Source organism: Nothoprocta perdicaria, unplaced genomic scaffold (genome assembly GCF_003342845.1).
Source record: "Nothoprocta perdicaria isolate Ctin4 unplaced genomic scaffold, notPer1 scaffold_260, whole genome shotgun sequence".
Lineage (NCBI taxonomy): Eukaryota > Metazoa > Chordata > Aves > Tinamiformes > Tinamidae > Nothoprocta > Nothoprocta perdicaria.
In genome coordinates this window covers 384,024-406,294 of record NW_020455489.1, presented here as the reverse complement: position 1 = coordinate 406,294, position 22,271 = coordinate 384,024, and the positions used below count along the sequence as shown (strand labels likewise).

At 44.4% G+C, this 22,271-nt stretch overlaps 1 protein-coding gene and 1 long non-coding RNA gene across 2 annotated transcripts in view; one reads left to right on the top strand and one right to left on the bottom strand.

Moving 5' to 3' along the window:
- Positions 1–2,787: 2,787 nt before the first annotated feature.
- The window catches only part of PRKG1 (protein kinase cGMP-dependent 1), a 320,495-nt gene continuing 301,011 nt past the window's right edge, over positions 2,788–22,271 (top strand). Inside the window, exon 1 of the mRNA XM_026040662.1 lies at positions 2,788–3,097. Within this exon, the coding sequence (XP_025896447.1) occupies positions 2,832–3,097 (266 nt within the window). The 5' untranslated portion in view covers positions 2,788–2,831. The remainder of the gene's footprint in view (positions 3,098–22,271) is intronic.
- Positions 2,897–3,151, bottom strand: LOC112948420. The gene is made up of 2 exons (XR_003249618.1): positions 3,045–3,151; positions 2,897–2,948 (listed from the first exon to the last, which is right to left on the bottom strand). It is a non-coding gene; the product is annotated as an uncharacterized LOC112948420 (long non-coding RNA).

Below are 22,271 nucleotides of genomic sequence, written 5' to 3'. Positions count from 1 at the left end.
TTTTATTTTATTTTATTTTATTTTATTTTATTTTATTTTATTTTATTTTATTTTATTTTATTTTATTTTATTTTATTTTATNATTTTATTTTATTTTATTTTATTTTATTTTATTTTATTTTATTTTATTTTATTTTATTTTATTTTATTTTATTTTTTCCTTTTTCTTTCTTTTCCCTACACAGCGCCTAACGCCCCATGGGAAATGATCACCTGCTGGACTACTTTAAACTTCTGCTGAGGTTGCATGGTCAAGAAGGTGAATTGAGGCCACCTTTTTCTATCTGGGCCTAAAAGCCTGATTTTTTTTCTTTTTTTTTTTGTGTTTGTTTTTAAGTAAAGCTATAGATATCAAAATAGAGAGAATAACATAGGGAGGGGTTGTACGTAGGGCCTAGTGAAAGAGTGGTGAAGGTGCTCTCAGCCTGGATAGCTTTTGTGGTATATGGTGGCAATGGTTAGATAAGGGCTCTTTTCCTGGATTTACTGATTTCCCCCTGATTTGGATGGCATGTGATGCCCATACTTTCCAAGCAGGCTGGGATGCTCCCCTAGACAGTATATCGCCGAGTTCAGTAGAGATCTAGAAGCAGTTAGTTCATCATGGTGTGCTTGGTGCAGACTTGAACCYTTGTCACCCAAGACACCTTGTCTCCTTACCAAAATCTGCAAGACTGTGCCTTTTTCTGTGACTAAATTTTTAATCTACTCTCTTTTATGTTTTGGGGTTTGCTTTGATTAGAAATGAGGTGGGAATCTGCATGCACTTTGATTTGGTTCATGTTAGAATCTAAAATTCTAGAAACTTRGGGTTGTTTCAAATTAAAATACATTTGTGATACATCTGTAGACAGCTCCATTATAAACCTCTGCTATAGTTGGGTGCTACCTGGTTGTCTTCTGTCTTCTAGCTGGGAGGTCAGAGCTGGTCCTTCAATGTGAAAAAGAAATAATGATTTTTTTTTTATGACCCTGGAAAGCAGTGCTTGATATCAGCAAAATCTGCGTGTTTGCTTAGCATATATTTTATGCATTTTTTTTTTCTGGTGCATTTTTTTCCCTGCTAGTTCCYTGACGGAAGCATCTTGCTCCAAGGACCTTGAGGAATGTGGAAATTATTATATAAATGAAGTGCTCCAGGAGGAGCAATGTTTTAACAGGCTGTTTTAGCCCTAATATTTTCATAAGGCAACTCAGAGGCGCACAAACATCCATGGGTGTTTGTGACAAGCCATTGGCAGCAGCGTCTTGCGGGTGGCTTTGGTGTTGGGAGASGCAAAGAGTACTTGCGCATTTGGGCTACAAGATCTTGAGCCACACAAGCTTTTGCTACACAAGGTGGCGCTCTTGGCCTTTCAAAAAGGCAATTTTTTTTTTTATATATATATATAATTATTATTACTGTATCTTATGTTATTTTCAGCAGTTTGCCCTCGTGCGTACTTCAGTCCCTGCTTGTTCCTGCTGGCAGAGCCAAGCTTCCATAGGCAGCCAGCTGGTCTCCTCCAAGGGCTGCTCCTCCAATGAGGATGGCAACTGGGATAACTGGAGGTTTCCAACCTTCCGTGGAAGGCCAGAGGGACAGAAAATGCACTACGCCTCCTACAAATGAGAAGGCTCAAATGTGATATTTCCCCCCCTTAACTTTAAGACACTTTTGAAGCACTCTTCTCCTCCATACACATCCTGGCTGTTTTTCTCCCCCTTCTCACCGTGCTTGGACAGCGGCCTCTGCCCTCCTTTCTGGAAGGAAGGCAGCTGGAAAAGCGATATGGGAACGGAYGGTGCCCTTTGCCAGGCAACTTTAAAAATGCATATGCAAGATGGGTTCTTCCAAATAAGTCCAAGAAGGGTGAATTCCTGCCTCCTCCCAGGGCGCTGACAAGTACCCAGGCTCACTGCCCTCCCCAGCTGGTAGCTGGTCTTACCCCCCGCCTCACACCTGGGAGGACCAACCACCCCAGGCTCCCGGTGCTGGATTCTGGGTGCTTGGTGTGCAGGGTAGAAGGACATCTCAGTGGGGAAGGTTGTAGGGTGAGATGTAAGGTGTCCTGGCAGGGAAGGATGGAGGGATTAACCCGGGCTGCTCCTGGACAGAGGGATGAAGAGATGGGGATGAAATATTGGGTGGAGGTGATTCCTACCTCAGGGGAGTGAGGCGGCAGTCCTTGGTGGAGTGGGACATGGGCTACCCCAAGAAGAGATATGAGGACACTGCAGGRATGAGGGATGGGATGAAGGGTGCAGCAGGCGGTGAGTACTGCGGGGCAGTGGGGAGGTGGCTCCACGTGGCTCATTAGCAGAAGGCAATTTAATATTTATGAAGTGCTCCCGCTTGAATCCCAAGTCTTCAGCTCCAGTTACAAGGAGCTGCGTCACCCTCCGATCACATGGTAGTTGTTGCTATTTCCAGGCTCGCAGCCTCGCAGAGTGGCACAAAAGCTTTCTCCCCACACCGTGTTTAATTTTTCTTCCTCTTTTTTTAATTTTTCCTCTCTTTTATTTATTTTTTTTTCCCCCGGCCTCCCAAATTTCCCCAACTCGCTCGGTGCTTCTGGGCCACTCACTGACAGGCAGCGCCGCGGGGAGGATGGAGCTGCCGCTGTGACCCAAGGGCGGGCAGGAGCCATCCACCCTCCCACCCCTTCCCAGCGCTTCTCCTCCTCTCGCCGGGAGCCGGATCCGGTCGCTCCCTCGGCTCCTCTCTTGGGTTGCCTCAATGAAAACTCCCGGGCGAGCTGCCGGCTGCTAGCGGGACGCCGGAGCGCCCCGAGGCCGCGGTGAGGGGCTCGCAGGGCGGGGAGGACTTTGCTTTCCTCCCCTCTGGCAAGATGAGCGAGCTGGAAGGCGACTTCACCAAGCTGCTGCTGCTGAAGGAGGAGCGCATCAAGGAGCTGGAGCGGCGCTTGGGCGAGAAGGACGAGGAGATCCAGGAGCTGCGGCGGCGGCTGCACAAATGCCAGTCGGTGCTGCCGGCGCCCAGCCCGCACATGGGGCCGCGCACCACCCGCGCGCAGGGCATCTCCGCCGAGCCGCAGACCTACCGCTCCTTCCACGACCTCCGCCAGGCTTTCCGCAAGTTCACCAAGGGCGACAGGTAGGACCCCCACGTACCCGGACCCCTTTTGCTCCAGCGAAAAAACACCCAAAGTTTTTTCTTTTTCTTTTTTTTTTTTTCTTTTTTTCTTTGGAGCGGGGGGAGAGGGGGCACAGCTGGGCTAGGTCTCCCCCCCCCTAATCTCTCCATCCCCCGCTTTGTCATCGATCTGCGCCGGCTTGCGAGCCCCGGAGGGGAAAGCAAACGCATTAACGGGCTTTTAGCTGCTGGAAAAAGCTATCGCATAACCCATTAAAAGCGGCTCGGCCCCCTCTTCCCTCCCTCCCTCCCTCCCTCCCTCCCTCCTTCCTCGCCCCCCCGCCGGCGCCGGCCCCGCGGGACGCCCGTGGGAGCGAGGGGGGCGGCCCGGCCGCTCCGCCCCGACGGGGCCCCCGGCGCAAAGTTTGCAGCCGCCTCCGCCGAGTCGGTTCGCGACCGCTGCGGAGGCTCCGAGCCGCCTTTTTATTTTCTTTTCTTTTTTTTTTCTTTCTTTTTTTTTTTTTTTCCTCCTCTCTTTTCCAGCAGCTCTCGTTATCCCACTCCCCAAGCTCCAGCAGATGCTGCCGGAGCTGCTGTCCTTCCCGCGCCTCCCCCCTCCGCCAAAAAAAAAATAAAAAAAATCTGTCTTTTGACTGTCCCAAAATCTCCGCCAGCTCCGAACAAGCCAAAGCCGCTGCTCCTCCACCCGGATCCTTGAGTGCTTTGCACCGATTTATCCGTCACGGAGCAAGCAGCACCCACCGACGCGTTGGTATTTATTACTTTTTTTGCGGAGYGCACAATTATGGTCAGGATGGCGAGCGTCCCTGGAGTGTGTGTGCGCTCGGAGCGTATCGTGGGAAAAGCGGCGCCCCGGCGTCCCCGCGGGGCTCTGCTAATGTGGGGCAGGAAAGTTGCTGGCAGCGCATGACTCCGCGCGCGTCCGGCCCGCTTCAGCAGTAGTCGCAGCTCTGGTGCTCGTGGAGCAGCCGATGGACGGAGGTCTTGGTTTCCTCTGCGCGYAGTGTTTGGTTTGGACAAAAAGACTTTAAGAAAAGTCCCTTGGAAGTAATCCTGCTTTTCACCCGGGTGTGTTTGAGTTTGGGGTTGCAGCTCTCCCTAAATAGAGCTTGCTGTCACTCAAGGCTCTTCTCTTGATGGTCGCTCCCAGCACTTTGTTGAACAAGACTGTTTCTCCTCTAAAGATTAATGAACCATTCAATTATGATTTTATAGGTGTGTGTATATATTTCTTTTTTTTTTTCCCTGTAACTATCAAGGTGGATCTAATCAAACAAGCCGCTACACCAAGCRAGTTGCGTGGCCATTGCAGAGCAATTCATTCTTCCCTGTCTTAGCACATCCCTTGGTGTCACCACAAAAACCAAGCGTCACAGCAGGAGAAGGGCCTCGGCTCTGAATTTCTCCGGCCTGTCCTGCTGCTCTTCTCAAGGTGACCATCAGCTCAAGCCTCCRTCACCAACTACCACCTTCCCTTGTAAGGGCCAGGGTGAGGAGGATCACAAAGCCACCACAGGGTTGCCCACAGCCTTTGCTGTACTTTGGCCTAGCCCTTGGTAGCTGTGCCAGTGTTGACCAAGCTGATTTGTGGATTGTTCCAAACGTTTCCTCAAGGTCCATTCAAACCGCCTCCGTTACAGCCRACTCAGGCCTTGCGGAGTGAGCTACAATTAGTTTCCCAAACACCTCATGCCTGGGCTTTAGCAGTAGATAACATTGTCTAAACTGTTTATCCCACGGCTTTTCAAGACTGCGAGTGGTTTGGGAAGTGTAAAACATCCCTCTTCTGGAAAACCCAGGAGTGAATTCCCTATTGGAAAAATCCAGTGTGACATTTCATCTCATTTAGTTTTCAAATTAGAGCCGACGGAAACCTTTCTATCTAGGTATGTGTGCCTGGATCCTATTTTAAATATATTTTTTTTGTGAAAATATATTTACAACTATCTGCAATGCATTTAATTCTACTACTAACTCAAGTTGACTTCAATCTTTAGTTCAACTTGACTGCAAAGTGTACTAATGTATTTAAAACTCAGTCAATGCTAGTAAATGACACTAGAGAAACTCAAGAGGTAGCTAGATGCTGATAGCTAAATACATTCCTGAAGTATATACTGGGGTGGGAGTTGCTAAGACCTGAAGAAAGCCTCATAATAACACATCAAAAGATGTGTTTTCATCTGCATGTGTGGTGTTATTTGTTTATTCTTTCAGAGGACTTCATTTTACTGGAGGAAATGAAAACATGTAGATGGCCACAGACCTACAGCCATTCCCAGGTATAAATCAAAGCCTTTCCAAAGAGCCAGGATGCTGCAACTCCAAAAAGTACCAAAGCGATGTGAAATGTTTCCAAAATCCCTCGGAGGGGTGCTAATCTACGGCTTTTGGCATCTCAATATGTTCTTCAATTAGGGGAAGCGCTGTCTAATTCCATCTTAACATGGAATTAGTGGAGTAGATGGGCTTTGATGGCACCGATGTAGCGCTGGGTTTCTTTGGAAACTGCCTTGATCGGATCAATAAATGGTAGTGTATAGATGTGCATTAATCACTAGAAGTAAGCTGTGGCAGCATGAACTGCTTTGAGTTTGTCATCATACCCTTAACTTGGCAAATAGCTTTTTGGAAAACCATGTATCATCTTCTGCCTCGCTTTCTCACCAAGGCAATGCTGCTGATACAGAAGGGTATCTCCTAGGGCAGAACTGATGTGTTCTCAGCCGTATTCCTGATAACTCATGCCTTTGAGGCACCAGCAGACCCTGTCCTCAACTTTTTTGCTGGGTTTTCTGCTCTTTCCCGTTGTTTTGGAAGGCATTTGCCACAAGATGGCAGTGGGGCCTAAGGTTTAGTACGAAGTGTTGTGGTGTAGTTTGGTTTCCACTCAGTCAGTTGTTTCACCAATGTAGGTGGTCATAACAAAAACCCATCGTGAACCTCTAATTTTCCCAATTTCTGCACCATAACATATTCCCTTTCTTTGCTCTACTTCTCACAAGCTGTTCCTCAAAAAAGGAGACTGGGAAGGCTGGATAAGGTTTCCRTTGGAGTTTCCACCCCAATCCCTATCCCTCGTCGGCCAGGTTTTCTGGGAATTTGTCCCCTGTCAGGGTGGCCAAGTTGCTTTCATCTAGACGTGAGCTCATCATCCCAAAGGGTTATTGATCTGGCACCGTGTAATGAAATAAATAAAAAAAAAATAGCTGCCAGCTTCACTCGGTTCTACCTGTGGCTGTAATCGCTTGAGACCTCCAGATGCCAGAGAAGAATCGTTTTCTTGTCTCTGAATGTCAGGGGCAAGCATGTAACATGCTGTAAGAAGCAAAAAGCGATGCTTAGGCTGGGGAGGGCTTTTAAACTAATGAAAGCATTGCTTGGGATCCCAGGTAATTTAGTCTATCACTGATCCATTCACATGCACTGCCAGTGTGCTGTCACAGCACATTCCTCGGATGCTTCGTTCGCAGATGATCAACGCCTAGAGATCATCCGACCTCCTTTCAATTCCTTGATATTGCCAAGTTGAGGAAGAATTAAGCACCAAAGCTCCAGAAATTCTTAGTCTGTTGCATAAAACAGTTAAGGGTATTAGGTTTGGAAACAAGGAGATTTTTGCATGCCATGCAAAGAGAAATGAGGGAGCCATTAGGTCCCTCGAAGTCAGAGGTCAGCAAAACAAGTGGAAGGATTTTAGAATGAGCAAAGATTTATCGTTAATCAATTGAAACCATTTCCTTTATTTTAATTTTTAATGGGCTGAAGCTCCTGCTTGCCTTCCTGGGTGTAGCTTTTCCAAGGCTCCTAGTGAAGACCCAKGGGAATGAGCAATCGGTCAAGCGGGCAAGTCCTGGCTCCAAGAGAAGACGTCGAATGGCGTCTCTCTGCAATGAACCGTTCCCGGTAGCATCATCTGCGCTTCTCTATTCCAACATTTTTCAAACTACTTTTAGKGAGTCATAAGGCTTTGCTGCCTCCCTTGCGGGGCTTGGCCCCAGCCAAAGGGACTTTATTGGTAAAGTTTAGAGATTAGAGCACGAGGCACCTTCTGCCTGGGGAGAATTTGCCTGGTTGCATGATGAATCCCTGAAATGATGATTGTATAGAGACATTAAAGCTAGAGGTGGACAAARCATCAATGAGCTGCTGCTGCTCTCTCACAAATTTTTGATGTGAGCTCATTCGAAAAACAGAAAAGGGAGGTGGTATCTTGAATTCTCTTCCCACAATAGCCTTTGGATTTCTGGGAGGTTCACCTCAAGTCTGGAGAAGAAGGGAGAAGGAAAAAGCTGCGTCTCACCTGCAGTTACATCTTTTAAGAGMAGGAGATAGACTTAGGCATATATGGTGTTGTAAACTACGCAGCCACAGTTGATTTTTTTCCCTTTCTATTTAGTCCCAGTGAGTGTTGTTTTTGTTAGATCTTTAGACTGCTTCAAAGGTAACACTGYAGGAAAAATCCTCAGGGCAATAGAGTGCATCGAAGTAAAATGAGATTAATAGGATGAAGATAACACTGCACACAGTTCTCTGCAGTTTTACAAATTAGAAGCTTTTGGAAAAGAGCCTTCCCGAGTTATTCTTTCAGTTGCCCGTGGAGTTGGGGCAGGTCCTGGAAAATATCTAGCATAGCTTGGCATGGGAGTTCTTAGAGCTTTACCTTCTGTCATGACCTCCTGGCTGGAAAAGATGAGGGCTGCTTGGCCCCTTTTTTTACAGGCTTTTTCAGCATTTTTGCTGGTGGATRTTCCTTAAACATAGTTGTTCCATTAGTAATACAGCCATGCAGTCACAAGCAAACTATGCGCGCATAGAGGAGATGCTAAAAAAGACGGTGGAATGAGAACAGAGCTCAAGATAGCGCGTGGTTTATTAATGGTTAGGATGTTTTGGGCCTAATTGTGGGTCTTTTGGGTTTTGTAACCTCAAAAGGTGATGGATACTGAGGTTTTGGATCAAATTCACATTTTGCGTGTAGCCAAAGCCAACCGTCTGGCAAATTCTGCTGAATTCCATCAGATAGGGGAAGGGACTTCTTCTGGAGCGCTACTGACCGTCTYAACAGTGTCCTGCTTTGGCTCAGGTCATGAGAGTGGAAGAAGAGGTTATAGTCACAGATCTGACTGAGAAGGAGAGTTTAAGTCAGTGTTCAAGTCCTTCTAGCCTCTGTCACAAGCTGTCGATACTCTGTCCTCACAGATTGCCTGGTCTTACTGAGACAGTCTTGTGGGGACACAACCTGGAGCAACCTGCAGGAGCTACAACATTGGCCGGGCAGTGGGGTAGAGTTGAGCTAGGGGTCCTCCATCCTGATCTTCCTGAGATCCTGAGACTTCCTGTTCACTTTAAATGTAGACTAGAACAAGAAATCACTTATAGTCTTAAAAGTTGTCTGATGTCTTTCTTTAAGGAAGCCGTGCTTTGATGAGAACAGCTGAGTTTGTGTTATGTTTCCCTTCCTAAGAGATGCTGCCGTATCTCTGAAAGAGGGCGAGTAGCTGCAGTTGTCCATTAAGGATGTCAGGAGTGTTGTGTACTGTCATATAGATCAGAGTAAGATTATCTGTTCTTTTTAGTCTCTTTAGGACTCAGAAATGTGTTGCAGGATCGATATAAAAAGTGGAGCTTTAACAGCAGCTCCTACTTGTTCTTACACCATACCTAAGTGTTCCTATCCCATGGTAATGTGTAATTTGAGCTAGGGTACACAAAAAATAAGAACTGAAGATGTAAATTTGAAGGCTTACCACTTGTTTAATTGTTTTTTAAAAAAATAATTTTATTTTGTATTCCTTTAGCATTTACTTTCTTCATGTATTTGTGGCTCTGAGGCTCACTGGCATGGAGAAGGGTATGATTTGTCAAGAGACAGGACAGGCACAGGCAGGCAGAACCATTTTAAGGATGAAAACTCGGAGTTCATCTGCCTGTCCAGGCACACGAAGAGGTGAAAATCCCCTTTCCAAAACACTGATATATGAGGCCCAAAAAATAAGAGTGTTGGTGGGAAATGATTTCAAGATGTCCAAATCTTAATAGTTTGGGGCTTTTTTTTTGATATATGGTTTGCAGTAATGATGCACAGTACAAGACTAAGATTGAATCTAGAGAGAATCAAATAAGGGGAAATTTAAGGGCTTTTTTTGCTCCTATTTTGCTCTCAATTTGAAGCTCCTATAAAATCCTTCAAGGTAGTAGTCACTGTCAGTATTTCCAGTGATAAATTGGTGCATAATTCCCTTTAAAAAAAATCTGTTGTGTTCTTTATAATGGCAAATTTAATTCTGAAATGTAGAATTCCACTTCCTACTCATGAATGTATGTAGGATGCTTTATATATTTAATTTATCTAAACATATTAATGCTTTGCATGCTGGGGATCAGCACAAGATTTGACTTGGTCTTATTTATCCTGCTGTATAGGAAAAGCGGGAAGTTGTAACTGAAAATAATTTATCAAGCAGGAAGTATTTTGTGATTCCAGGCTCTCAAAAAATGACTTAACAGGCACACACAATTTTGGCTCTATGATAGATATTGCGATGGAAGTGGTAGATATCGCAGAAGAAATGTAATTATTAAGCTAAAATGCAATGAAAACAGTAGGAATCAATGAGTATAACCTGAAGCATGGGTTCCCATTTGCCTCTTTTTAGTAGTTTGAAGAAGGGCTCAGAAGTGAGCGTGGTGCAGAGATTTTTATGGAGCTTCATATAAGGCTGGAAGGGGAGTTGCTGGGCTGTGTATTACTTAAGAAGAAGTCTATTAAAAGTTGCGGGGAGATGGGGAAGCTGGAAGGGGTAAATATGTCAAATTCACACTCTTGTTAAAGGCAATGTCTTTGTGAGGTGCTTTGGGGTGATTCAAGACRTGTGCTGCTGCTTTCAAAGCATCCTGAGTGCTCTTGCAGGCACTCTCAAAAGTCAAGAAAAAACAGATCTATGTGCCGGGAAGCGTGAGACACTGACAGATTAGATTTTTGGAGCAATCTGAAAAGACTTTGCAAAGCTGCAAAGGAGCAAATGGCACTAAAAATGTGAGTGGCTTGGATGACCAGCTCTATTTTACAGATTGCTCTGCTGTTATCAGAGGGTGATTAGTTCTCCATCTATATGAACGCTCCCAGAAGTTCAGAGTTCGTAATCACACCTATAACAACATATGGTATCTGGGAAGCAGCTCCCAGCTGGGATGGGATCACTCCTCCAAGAACAACCTGGATGTAGAACAGACGGCAGCACATTGGAGAGATTTTTTTGGTTCAACAGCTAGAAATCGGTCTTAGCTTGGCAGACGCGTGAGATGACTTTGGCGGGAAACAAAGCTGTGTCTCCAAGGGTACTCGGAGGCATTTTTGCTTTTCCTCTCCCAGCATTTATCACTGGAGGGCAGTGGTGTCCGAGAAGATGACTAGGAGGAAAAACACAGATAAGCAATGCAGCGTGGTTCCTCAGAGGTTAATTCTGTCTGCACTTGAGATGTTGAGCATGTTGTGGGGACTTGTAGTTGGGGCCACAGGGATTTTTATCGCTTGGCATTGCTTTAATGTTGCAGCTTGTAACTGGGGGTCCTTGACTGGTCTTTGCTGCTGCAGTCAGCACAGTGCTGCGTGGTGCCACAGTGATGCTTGCTTTTTGGAAAAATGAGAAAAATGAAGAGTTAAGTGCATGTAACCTGGGTAGAAGGTGATAAGCATAGGAGAGCAGCATGAATCTTTGCAAAGATCTTTGCAGTCTTGGTGAATCTTTTCAAAGAACGAATGTAATGCTGGAAGAGCGGCAAGCTACGCTTCAGCATCTAGAAATGTGCTGCTCAAAGGATGGCCCCAAACCCACGTCCATTTAGTGAAAGTGTCTTCTGATGGAGCCCTGAAGCAGCTTAACTCACTGAGATCGCCCCATCCCAGGCTCAACTCTCGCTTCCTGTCTGTTGAAGGGTACTTTGAGATATGGACTTTGGTCAAACACTGTCCTTAGACCTGGGTTGATCACACTAGTCCTCCTGTCGGTGTTGGTGGGTCTTTCTATGCCTTCCTATTTTGTCTGGTTGATGAATACTTGAAGAGCAAAGAGGATGATGTTGCTTCTGCTGCTACAGAAGTCCATGGGACTGTGAGGAAAGCAGAGTGAGCACAGTGAAAATGAGTCAAGACTTACCTGATCCAGACCAGTCCATACCTAATATGTTGGCTGGACCGGTGGCCACCTAAGTGTGAAGAAAGCAGAAGACCATCCTAAAGGCTTCATCTATTGAAGGTGTCCAAGGGGTCCCTGTGCATCAGCTGGTGCTGGGACACTTTGCTTGGGAACRAGCTTTCTAAATCTTGAAGAGCAGGTAGAAAATGCTAGACTAACCCCAAGTAGATCCTTCAGAGGCAAGTGTCATTGATGCTTCCTTTTCCCTGGTGACTTCACTGTGGAGAGAGAGGAGAATGGGGATCTTGTGTTGCAGCATAGCTCTAGCTTGGTTTCTGCTGTCTCCCAGAGTGACTTTTTTTTTTTCTCCCCTCCTTTTTGCAGCTCCTTTTATGTTGTGCTCAGACAAAGCTGTTCACCAAWGAGTTATCCAGTCACAGAGCTGGCTGCTCTGCCAATGTCAAAAAGGGACTGAGAGGGTGGATAAAACATAATATTTGCATTCTGCTGCAGTAGCCACCTTTGCCATTTTTAGATGGGTGCTGGAGGGCATGAAGATGACAAACAGTGAGACTTCTGTAGCCTATGGAGAAACCAATGTGTTTCACCTTCAGAGGGTCTTCAGTAACATGCTGAGCGGATTACGGGACTGATGTGCTAGGCTCCAATGCTCACTGCTTTTGTGGTTTGCTCAGGTGGTTTTCTTTCCTTCAGAGCCCTTTTTTTCAATCTCAAAAACAGAATTAGATCCAAGCAGCCTGTCATGGTTCAGCTTTCTCAATGACAGGCTGAGATTTCGACAGCTGAGAGTGCTGAACTCGATACTCCTTGCGCCTGTGTTTTAGAGGGTGCAGCAAGCTGTGTCTTATTYGGTCCTTGGTTAGAAAAGTAATGAGCTATTTAATGAATCAGAGCTGAAATCTCTCTCCTGTTTGCATGCGAACAAAACTCAACCCCTTTGCACTGTTACTTATCTGAGTAAAAGCCATGAATACCAAGGACTGGTGATATCGTAATGAGATTTTCTGCGAAGATGGAGATTTCTATAGAGACTGTAGATTTTTAATTTTCTAGTTTCTTTATGATTAACTAGAGAAGTATATTATACACCCAGAGTCTCCTGGCACACTTGTATAATGCCTTCCAAGTGGTCAGAACTCTCCTGTAGAGTACGAGGGGGAGATTTTGCCTTTACTCATGTGTATGAGAGGGTTTGAAATAAGAGTTTGAAGGTGGTCAAAAAAAATAAACATTATGCCTCTGAGGTATATTGCGTCTACCTAAGCAGACATGATTTACATCTGCTTAGATAATTTACATCATTTTCCATGGCAAGGAATAGAAAGAAAGAAGTCTTGGAGACATGGCCCTTAAAGCCATCCACGAGTTTTTCCTCCATTCTGCTGCATCTCTTTTTAGGCTGTTGATTTAGCTTGGTGATCTGGAAAGATTCAGATCAATACAAACATATGTTTTGCTCCTTTCCTTGGCATCTAAGTGTTGAAAAAGACTTAGATCTCCACTCAGTGGTGCAAAATCCACCCAGCGTGTGGACCCAGTGAGAGTAAGGTGGTTCTCCAGGTCTATAAAAAGATCCAGTGAATGCAGTGGGTACAAAGATTGAGCTGTCCAACTTGGGCAAAAGCAACCCAGCATTAGTGATAAATTATGGCAGCAATACACATGGATAATAGAATGGGCTCGTAATGTTCGTCATCCTACATAAATAAATAAATGGTGATTGCATTCATTATGGCAAGTGTCAATAACACCAGGTACTGGCAGCGGCTGGCTGATAACTTGTTACTTTGAGTAGATGAGAAAGCATTAGATGATTAAAACCTAATGTGTCTGTGTCGGGAAAAGAATTGAAACAAGAATGAAGTAGAGATGGTAAATAAGGACCATAAAAGCCCTTCTCTGCTATGCCGTGGTAAAGCCAAATTTACATTTCAGACAAAATCTGAATCTCAATTTGGCTTGCAGATGTAATGTCTGGGTATGTGGCACTCAGATATAGGCTGGAGTATTTGGTGGGSGAAATAATCGGGATTGTGGCAACTGTGGTTACCAGTTTTGCAGGTGGTCCTGGTGGGATTTGACTCTAAATAAGGAAAAAAAATAGGTCCTGAGGTCTGCTTTTATAGGGGGACTGTTGGCAGGTCCCTATATAGCATCTCCCATGTTTGAGTGCTTTTTKTCAGTAGGTTTGAAGGTGTTTTCCTCAGGATGCGAGAATCCTTGGACCCATTTTACAGATGAGGAATGGGAATAACTTACCCATAGCAATAAATTGGCTGGTAGGAGAGTCAAGAAGACTTCTCTGTCATGGCATGGTGCTCATCCCTCTTCATGTTGTAAATGGTAGTCCATTCTAGATGCTATGGTCCGATTTCTTCTCCTCCCAAACTGGGAACTCTCTGTGCTGCTAAAAATTATGGGAATAAGACAATGTTAAACCAGGTAGGGACGTATCTACCAAGGTGGGTTCTGATTGATTTTTTTTTTTTTTCACACTCCATTAAGAAATCTGTCTTGAGGTGAAGGGTGAGATCTATATCTTTTTCCTCCTATTGTATGTAGCCCAATGCATGGCTGGTGCAGCAGCACAAGGTTTGGGCAGGATGGCTCTGCCTGTCGCTARGTGTATCGCTTGCTTTGATCCATAATATCATTACTTCATGCTCAATGAGGTAAAAGACCGGTTCATCTTCTCGGAAGTGCAGAACGGGATCTTTCCTTTCCCTTGCGGAAGCTCTTAGGTTTTGTGGACGCTCGTACACGTCCCATCTTCTGTGGATGGAGATTTTTCTTCTCCATATAACTCTGYCCAGGTGGAGGAGATCTGTTTCATAGAATCATAGAATGCTTAAGGTTGGAAGGGACCTCAGAGGTCATGTAGTCCAACCCCAAATACTGTTTGGTACAGTATTTGCTATCTGCTAGATGCAAACGTTTCTAGTACATAGATGCCATACACCGCATTTTCCAACAGAAATCAAATTCTGCATGTGAAAGGAAAGTGAAAACGATGTTACAGGTGAGTTGATGTAGAGTTTTACAGTAGTTTGGGTGCTTGATTAATCCATTCTGCTTTGGTGTGGTRCAATCTGTTGTAACGAATCAGATTTTAGTAGTTTAGCGCCCTCCTGGAGAAGCGAGGAAACTGTGTAGATGATGATTGGAGAGGGAAGAATTGAAGATCATGCAATGCTGTCAGCTTTTATATAGCCTTTTCCCCACTGTGACTGCAGGTCTGTTCAGAAAGCTATTTGCATTAGAAATAGTAAAATATGTCCTTTCAGTCTTTCCAAATTTGCTGATATTTTCAAGGCAAGATGGAGTGGCCAACACCCAAAGGGCTAAAGATGGTATRTAGTCATCTCATTGAAGTGACTATATTTGTTACCAAAAGCGACTCCTTTATGGAGTGTAAAAACTAGTGTAAACCATTGCTTTCTGTGCTGTGGTGCTTGGTGTGCCACCTGTGTTTTTGGGGAAGGAATCTGATGACATAGGCACAGCGCATAGTAGTGTTGTGACCTACCAAAATGTTTACATATGAGGATTTTCATGGGCTTCTTAGTGTGATCTTGTATGACTGCAGGGCTTCTGGCTTTTGTTGCCTGTCCTTTATTCCATGGAGATGAGTGGAAGATTTCAGAAGAAAAGCAACTCAACCACACTAAATGACATCATGCCTAGGTCATCCTCTTGCCCCCCAGGTGCATCTTAGCCCCTCAACTGCCTTGAGGGGCTACTGCCCTTGGGTTCCTCACTAAGACCTTTCACTCTGGGGTGACATTGAATTTATAGGTATGAAGGATCAAGAGCAGAGCATTTGTGAACAAAGTGAAGTTTGCCTCTCCTGYGTGGTAAATCAAGACCAGTCTCAGGTAATAATCTGAGTGGTTAAAGCAAGAACTGATTTCCAACAACATCCAGAAGATATTGAGTGATTTGTGTCTATCCTTGTGTCTATTCTCTACCTATCTCCTTCTGTTCAGTATGAGCTCTTGTACCTGTTAACTGTGGTGACCTATAACGTGCCATTGCTACATGGCACCTGATGGCTACCTGATACAAGAGAATAGGTAGAGCCAATTTCCACCCTCCAGTATGTCTTGACTTCTGCATCACAGAGGCTCAGATTGATTTTTCCTTTCATTCTCTTGCTTCTTATCAAACAGCCTAAAAATTMTCTTTATTTGAAAGGATGAAATAAAACATGAGAATAGCAAAAATATATATAGTAGTTGCTGTCTGTTCTAATTATGCTATTCATCTCCTCAGCTAGAGTTTCTCCAATTGCTTTTGTCCAAGAAAGCATGTGAAAAAAGTCGATTTTAGCCTCTTCCCCCATCCCCAACGAATTTTCTCCTGACCGTGTCCTGGACCGGTGATTCATTAGAAGCTGGAACGGCCGTATCTGCAGAGGCATGAGGTCATGCAATCATTTTGCAATCACAGTGCGGTGCTGATAAAGCCCATGCATTTGCACGCCGTGTGAATTCCCAGAATGAGGAGCCTGCGAGACAGTGGGCTGTCAGCATGTGTAAATCCAATGTGTGAGTCTCCTTTATGGGAAGCGACGTTGCAATTACTCTTGTATTGGCTTTTGGGCCATTTTACAGGGCCCAAGTGATGTCAGGAGGCACAAGGACGAATGAAAATTGCTTGAATTTTCATCAGGATGTGCTAAAAGATCAGTAAGGCTGATCTGTAGGGGTTGGAGCATAGCACTTCTCCGAGGTTTATTTTGCACTACTATATTTGCCCTCAAAAGAGGAAAACAAATGCCTTGGGCATGGTGTGAAAAATGCTAGTGATTGAGAAAGCAGTTCCTTGTAAAATATTTAACAGATTAATTGCTCTAATTGCTCTACCTTAAATGTTTATTCAAGCCTGAACTGGTCAAAATTCAGGATGCTGCTATGAAATCCTTGCAGCCTCGTTTSCTGGGTTATCTGGCCCATCTCAGGCTCTTTTTGAGCACTTACTTGGTGGCGGCCCATCTTGCCTAGCCCTCCCATGGCTGAGATCAAAACGGTGAGTTCCTGCAACAGAGGATTCAAACATTTCAAATTCCTAAGTTATCCGGTTTAGAGCCGTTTACCTTCTAGAAAATCTTTCTGCTGTGTTTGCTTTCCCTTGGTCCTCCAGAGTGTTGTTCAGTATTTTAGAACTCACTGAAAATGAACAGTGGAGAAAACATAAAGGATCATCCCTTCCTACCTAACATAAGGTCTAGCTTACTTTTTTACCTTCTTGTTGCATGTAATAGGGTGGAGCCAGAAGACTCCTGCTGGTAATATTTAGATGCTCTTTTGATGMTATCAAGACCTCTAGCATGGAATGAGGTGATTGTGGTGGTCCATAATAGCATGACTCTTTTCTCTCTTGGCACTGGTAGAGCCTAAAGGACTGATCACTTTATTTTCAAGTGTCTTAGTCATCTGTAGCACTTGTCCCCCTCTGTTCCATTTAAGGAACCTATGTAAGATTTATTTATTTATTTATTTATTTATTTATTTATTTATTTATTTATTTATTTTCTTCTGAGTGTCTACCAGTCTGCCAGGTCATGATGCTTTTTGGTCCTTCCTAAGAAAGCTATGACTATTGAACCTACGAAGGCACCCATGTGAATCTTCCTGCTCATTTTGATTAAGCAGAGTTTAGGTGGCCTCTTGGCTAGGCTGTGCTACAATCTTGATTTTAGTCTACGAGAGCCCTCCTTTCTTTATTTGGGTTCATATTTATACATAATAGATAGCTTCTGCTTAGCTCGTTAAATATGTTATTTGCAGGTGTTCCACAAGGAAATAAGGGGTGCTTCTAGCTTGCATGACTTCTTTTGGTGTCTTCTCCAATCGTTTCTGGCTTGTGTCCACTTCCTTCTCCTTCCAGCTGTACAGATTAGGAAAAGTTAGTTTTGAGGAACTTGGTTTAAGTGAGTCATCGGGATTCTGCGTCAGACTTTTTGCTGGAAGAATTTTGTCCAAAGGCCTATTCCTATCAGAAGCTGCTGAAATCTCCCACTCCGCTAATGAAACTATTGAGCTAATGATTCCACAGGGTGTAGGAAACGTTCTCCACTGGAATTATCTTGCTCTGGCCTCCAAACCCACACCATGATAATGGGATAATTATGGCCTAATTTTGTGTGCTGAGACATTATTTTCATTGTAGACAAATGTTCCTGAAAAAAGTGAAATGTCACCCTATTACCACCTGATCTTGAAACCTCTGGGAGTTTTTTTCTGGAGGCCTCAGTTTTGCCTCTAGCAATATCATTCTCGCTTGTATGCACAGACTAAAGTAATTGCTGTGTTTATTAATGCGATGAAGTAGGTCCTGCCTTAAAATATGCGATGGTTCTCTGTTCTTTTGCAGATAAAACTGAACAGGAGATTAAACACACATTTTTCTTTTTAAGTATCTTCCTGGCTTTCAGAATGGAAACACAGGCTTCACATGAGAGAAAGTACGTGTCTTGGGGCCTGTATCTTCAAAACAAGCTTAAGTGTGTATGGATAAGCATGAAGGTTACAGGAGCTTGGTAGCTCTGATGGGTTCCTTTTTCACTCTTACTTAGCTGARTATAGGCTTGGTGACCTGAAACCCCTTCCAGGTTTTCAGATGGCCACAACAGACAGGGAAAGAGATCAAAAAATCAGAACTTAGAAATCATGGTGAACAGAAAGAGTATACAGAAAAGGGATGGTATTAGATCTTGCAGAAGACATTCAGAAGTGTGTCTCTAGCTCTAAAAATTCCTCGCTGAGCTGAAAATAGTGGCTYGGCAGGAATTTTGGCAACCATACTACACTCTCACATAAGGTTCTGGCTCCGTGTCTGATGAGCACGGTAGGGTAGTCAGTAGGTTGAGGAAAATAAAAAAGGTTTTAGTGCAAAAGAACCAACAATGAACTTGTTGGACAGAGCTTTAAAATGGATTTAGACTAAGCTGTCTTTCATGGGAGACCAAATATTTCATGAGGAAGGTATTGCAAGAGCCCCGTTTAAGTGGCCTTGACTTAAGGTATCTCATCCTTGTGATAGGCAAGACAGCTTCTGCTGATGAGGCTGAAATGCAGAGAGCGACTCGTAGCTTAATGTCAGGAAGTGGTTAAAAAATGTCCAGAAAAACTTGAATGCTTCAGTTGCTGGGGAAGGGAGGGAGGTGGTTGCAGAAGGAAAAGCTCGAGGGTTGCACAGACCCAAAGCTTTCCCGGGAATGAAACGTGCTTTCAGGCTTGGGTCCCCACCCTCTGCTCTCATAAAAGGAGTCATAGACCAGAAATCTTTAAACACATGGTTTGAATAAGGTAAAGTACATAGCCAAGCAGGCCAAGCTATGCCCTCAGGTCCATCTGGGTAACCACATTGCCCCCAGARGAGCACTACAGATGCAACCAAAGGCAGCAGTCGGTTTGGGGAGACCGAACGAGAGTGAAAGGCTGCAGTGTTCAGACCCTGGTATTTTTAACGATTAAACTCTAGGGAAAGATTCCTGGGGCACTGCTGCCAAACCTCCCAAAACAAGTGGTTTTGGTGGGGAGAAGCAGCTCCTCTGTATTGGTGTGCACGGTTTGGCCACGTGAAATGTTTTCCCATCATCGGCAGGAAGAGCAGGGCTCTTTGCAGCAGCTATAAATGGTGGAGACATCTGGATGGCTGCAGCAGCAGCAAGAAACACCTAAGACGGAGAGTGAGGTGGAAGATTTATAAGCAAATATCTGTTTAGGCTGAAACACAGTGGTGGTTTGGGGTCTTTGGAAACCTAAGCCTGCTCAGCTGGAGCGACKGCCGACACCTTGGAGCACCTGTGGAGCCCATGAGAAGGTGGCTGAGGCGACACCACAGATGGTCTCTGTCTTGGTTTGAAATCAGGGATGTATGACCTACTGCTTTGCTTGTTAGCTTGTTATGGACTCTCACCTTTCACGTGCAAAATAGGTGCAGCCTTGTTTGAATTTTGCTAACATTCCTTCCKTAGATCTCTCTGTGTTCGGCTGTATGGAAACAAGCAGTTTGGTGGGAGCCTTTAATCCAGGTTGCTGGTGCTACTGGGCATTCCTTTGTCCCTCTTGCCACTGGGCAATGATGAGGGATGGAGCAGTCGAAGACCAATGTAAGGGGAGTCCATGGTGTCATGTGTAGGCCTCAACCCATGCAAAAGAGCAAAGTGGGAAGGCTTCTCCTAACAGGAGGAGATAGGTCAGGCTCTTATGAGACTAGCCACCATCACAGCTACTTTGTGTCCCTGCTAATACTGGCAGCATGGCTTTTCTTGCCTACCTCTGGTTGAGCGGAGGAGAAGACCTCCCGCAGTCTCCTTGGGTGACGGAAGCAGGGATGGCTGAAGGGATTCAAAAGTTGAGGGTTCAGAAATGGTTGTAGGCAGCTGGCTCTGCCATCTGGCCGCTCCACGGCATGGTCAGGAGTGTTGAAGCCAATGTGTGGGATGATACACCTTTCCCCGTGCCCTAACACAAGATCCTGTGGGATGCTGAAGCCCCGCTGGGGGAGCACCACACATCCACCTGCCCCTTTATGGCTAATGGGTCTTTCCGCCGCGTTCAACGTTGGCCGCCAAGTCCAGTAAATGGCATTGCCTCCTAAAGCTGACTCATTTAAAAGAAATCCAGTGTATAAATAATTAATGCCTGTTGAATTATTTAGGCTGAAAGGGTGATTTTAGCCAGCTGACCATGCAGAGAAGGATCCTTTACATCAGTTAACCCCATAAAACAGGCAGCTTCTCARTTAGTAGCAAGGAGCTGCAGGACGATGAGTGGCCAGTAAAACCTGCGTGATTTATTTGGAGATGGGGAGGGGATTCAGGTTCCCAACTCTGGGGCAGTTATTGTGCCTTCTCGTATGCTAAAAGCTTTTCCCAAGTCAAAATAGAACATAACTGAGCAGATAAAAAGGCAAACCTCTCACCTTAATTTGCAGCTTTGAATGCACAGTTGATGGCTAATGCTAATCAGCTGGTTTTAGAAATTAAAGTATGCTTTGTCCAAATGCTCAGCGCTTTGTCTCCATTATATTCACCTGTAGGTGTTAAGGACTAGCCTCAAAAGCTCGTGAACTAAACAGATAAATGTTTTACACGGTTATGCTAGAAGCTTTCCTATGTAAATAGGTACTTTCTGACTCTTGCTGCCTAGAAATATAAGCCGATATATAAGCCCCAAATACATCACCTCCCTCTACAAACCTAAGCAGAGACACAGACTTAGCTAGAACCTGGGCTTGACCTTACTTTGCCACTGAAGAATTGGGATCTGGACTGTTTCAGCCTGTGGATGAATTGATTTCCCTGAATAAYCTAATCTATTTTATCTATTTTCTGGTTTTGATATGTCTTTTCTTTTTTCTTTTTAAGCTTGATTTATGCTGCCTCCTAAGTGTTCCTGCAAAAACCCATGTTTATGTTAAATATATATACATAACTATAAATATCCAAATCTTCTATTAGAGTGGATTGATTCTTTCCCCATACTCTAGATCTTTGCAATCAGCATTTGTTTTTCTGCTGCCTGAACAGTATCAGTTCCAGCTAGCTATTACTTTAGTGCTTTTAAATAAGAGTTTACTTGCAAAGTTTAACCTTTTCTGGACATCTGAGAAGTTTTGGGAGTTGTGGGTGGGCAGGTGGAAAGGGTTGTTTGTTTTTTGGAGATGATGSATTAGTTGCAATTGCAGGTGTGCATATATATATATTCTTTTATACATATTTGTATGTATGATGCTATAAGCAATAGCTATTTTAATTTAATTTTTTTTTTTCTGAGAGTTTAATAGAAAAGAGTTTGTAACACCCGTCATCGGTCTTACCAGCAGTCAAATCATTGACTCAAACTCTGAAAAAGGAAATCTTTTATTCCTTCCTCATCTCTTTATGGGACACATCCTGAACCACAGCAGGACTGAGCATCTCCTAGAAGGTCCYGTAAGTTATTCCATATTTATAGAGAGGCTGTCAGCCTCCCATTGCATGGATCCCTCCTATAGGGACATGACTTAATGCTATAAAACCCATGTCCACTGGTAGGATTAAATCCATTAAAGAGACATCTCAAGAGCTCTGTTTGCCCAGCCCTCTGCTAGGGCAGAAATATTGGGTGCATCAATCTATCAATAGCAATAGTGCAATATATTGATGGGAATTTCAACCTCCATTGGGACAGTACTCCTGGCCTCCTTGGTCTTTTATTATTTATTTATTTATTTATTTATTTATGTGCCTGCTTATTTTTGCTTCTCTATTTACTCTCCATTGATTTTTTTTTTCTTTTTTGGTGAGCGCCTCAACAAGTTATTTGGCGTGTTTGCAGCCATGCGAACAGGGAGAGCAGGTCGGTAGAGGGCAGTGACAGACCTTGTGTTTGGCCATTTCTGCTCTCGAATGAAATGGGAATTAAATAACCGGCACGGGAAAAAGAAGAATGTGGGGAATGTTGTTCCTGTCAGAGCTGCAGGCCATGTAAGGGAATATAATGGGGCCAAACACCCCCTGGGCGGGGATAGGACCCGTGGCGCTTGGAGCAGCAGCTCGCCACCATCGAGAGCTGAAAGCAGTCGTTTTTTACCGATAGTCATGGTTTTTAAGCCCAGAGAAAAGAAAAACAAATAAGAAAAAAAATGTTTTAAGCAGGCGTTTGTGTATCCGTGAAGGAGCAGTGATTTTGCAGAGCTGGTTCTGACTTAGCCCTGCGGTTCAGAGAGCAAAATTGGGAAATACGCTGGATTTCTGCACGCTACCATGTGGGCTTGGATGCTGCACACCAGGATCCGTCTTTTCTCTTCCAGGAGGTGCATTTCCCCATGCCYGATGCTTTCAAGATGAGCTTTTATAGCAAGCTTGGGGCATATAGATTATGTATAGAAGATCATRCTGTTGTTAAGGCTTTGGTCTTGCGTAGAAGTGGACTAAGGCTACAAACTGCAGATAAGCGGTGGTTTCCAGAGCGGGGAGAAGCAGCCCCAAAGCACACATTGCCTTTGTAGGCTGATCACTTGTT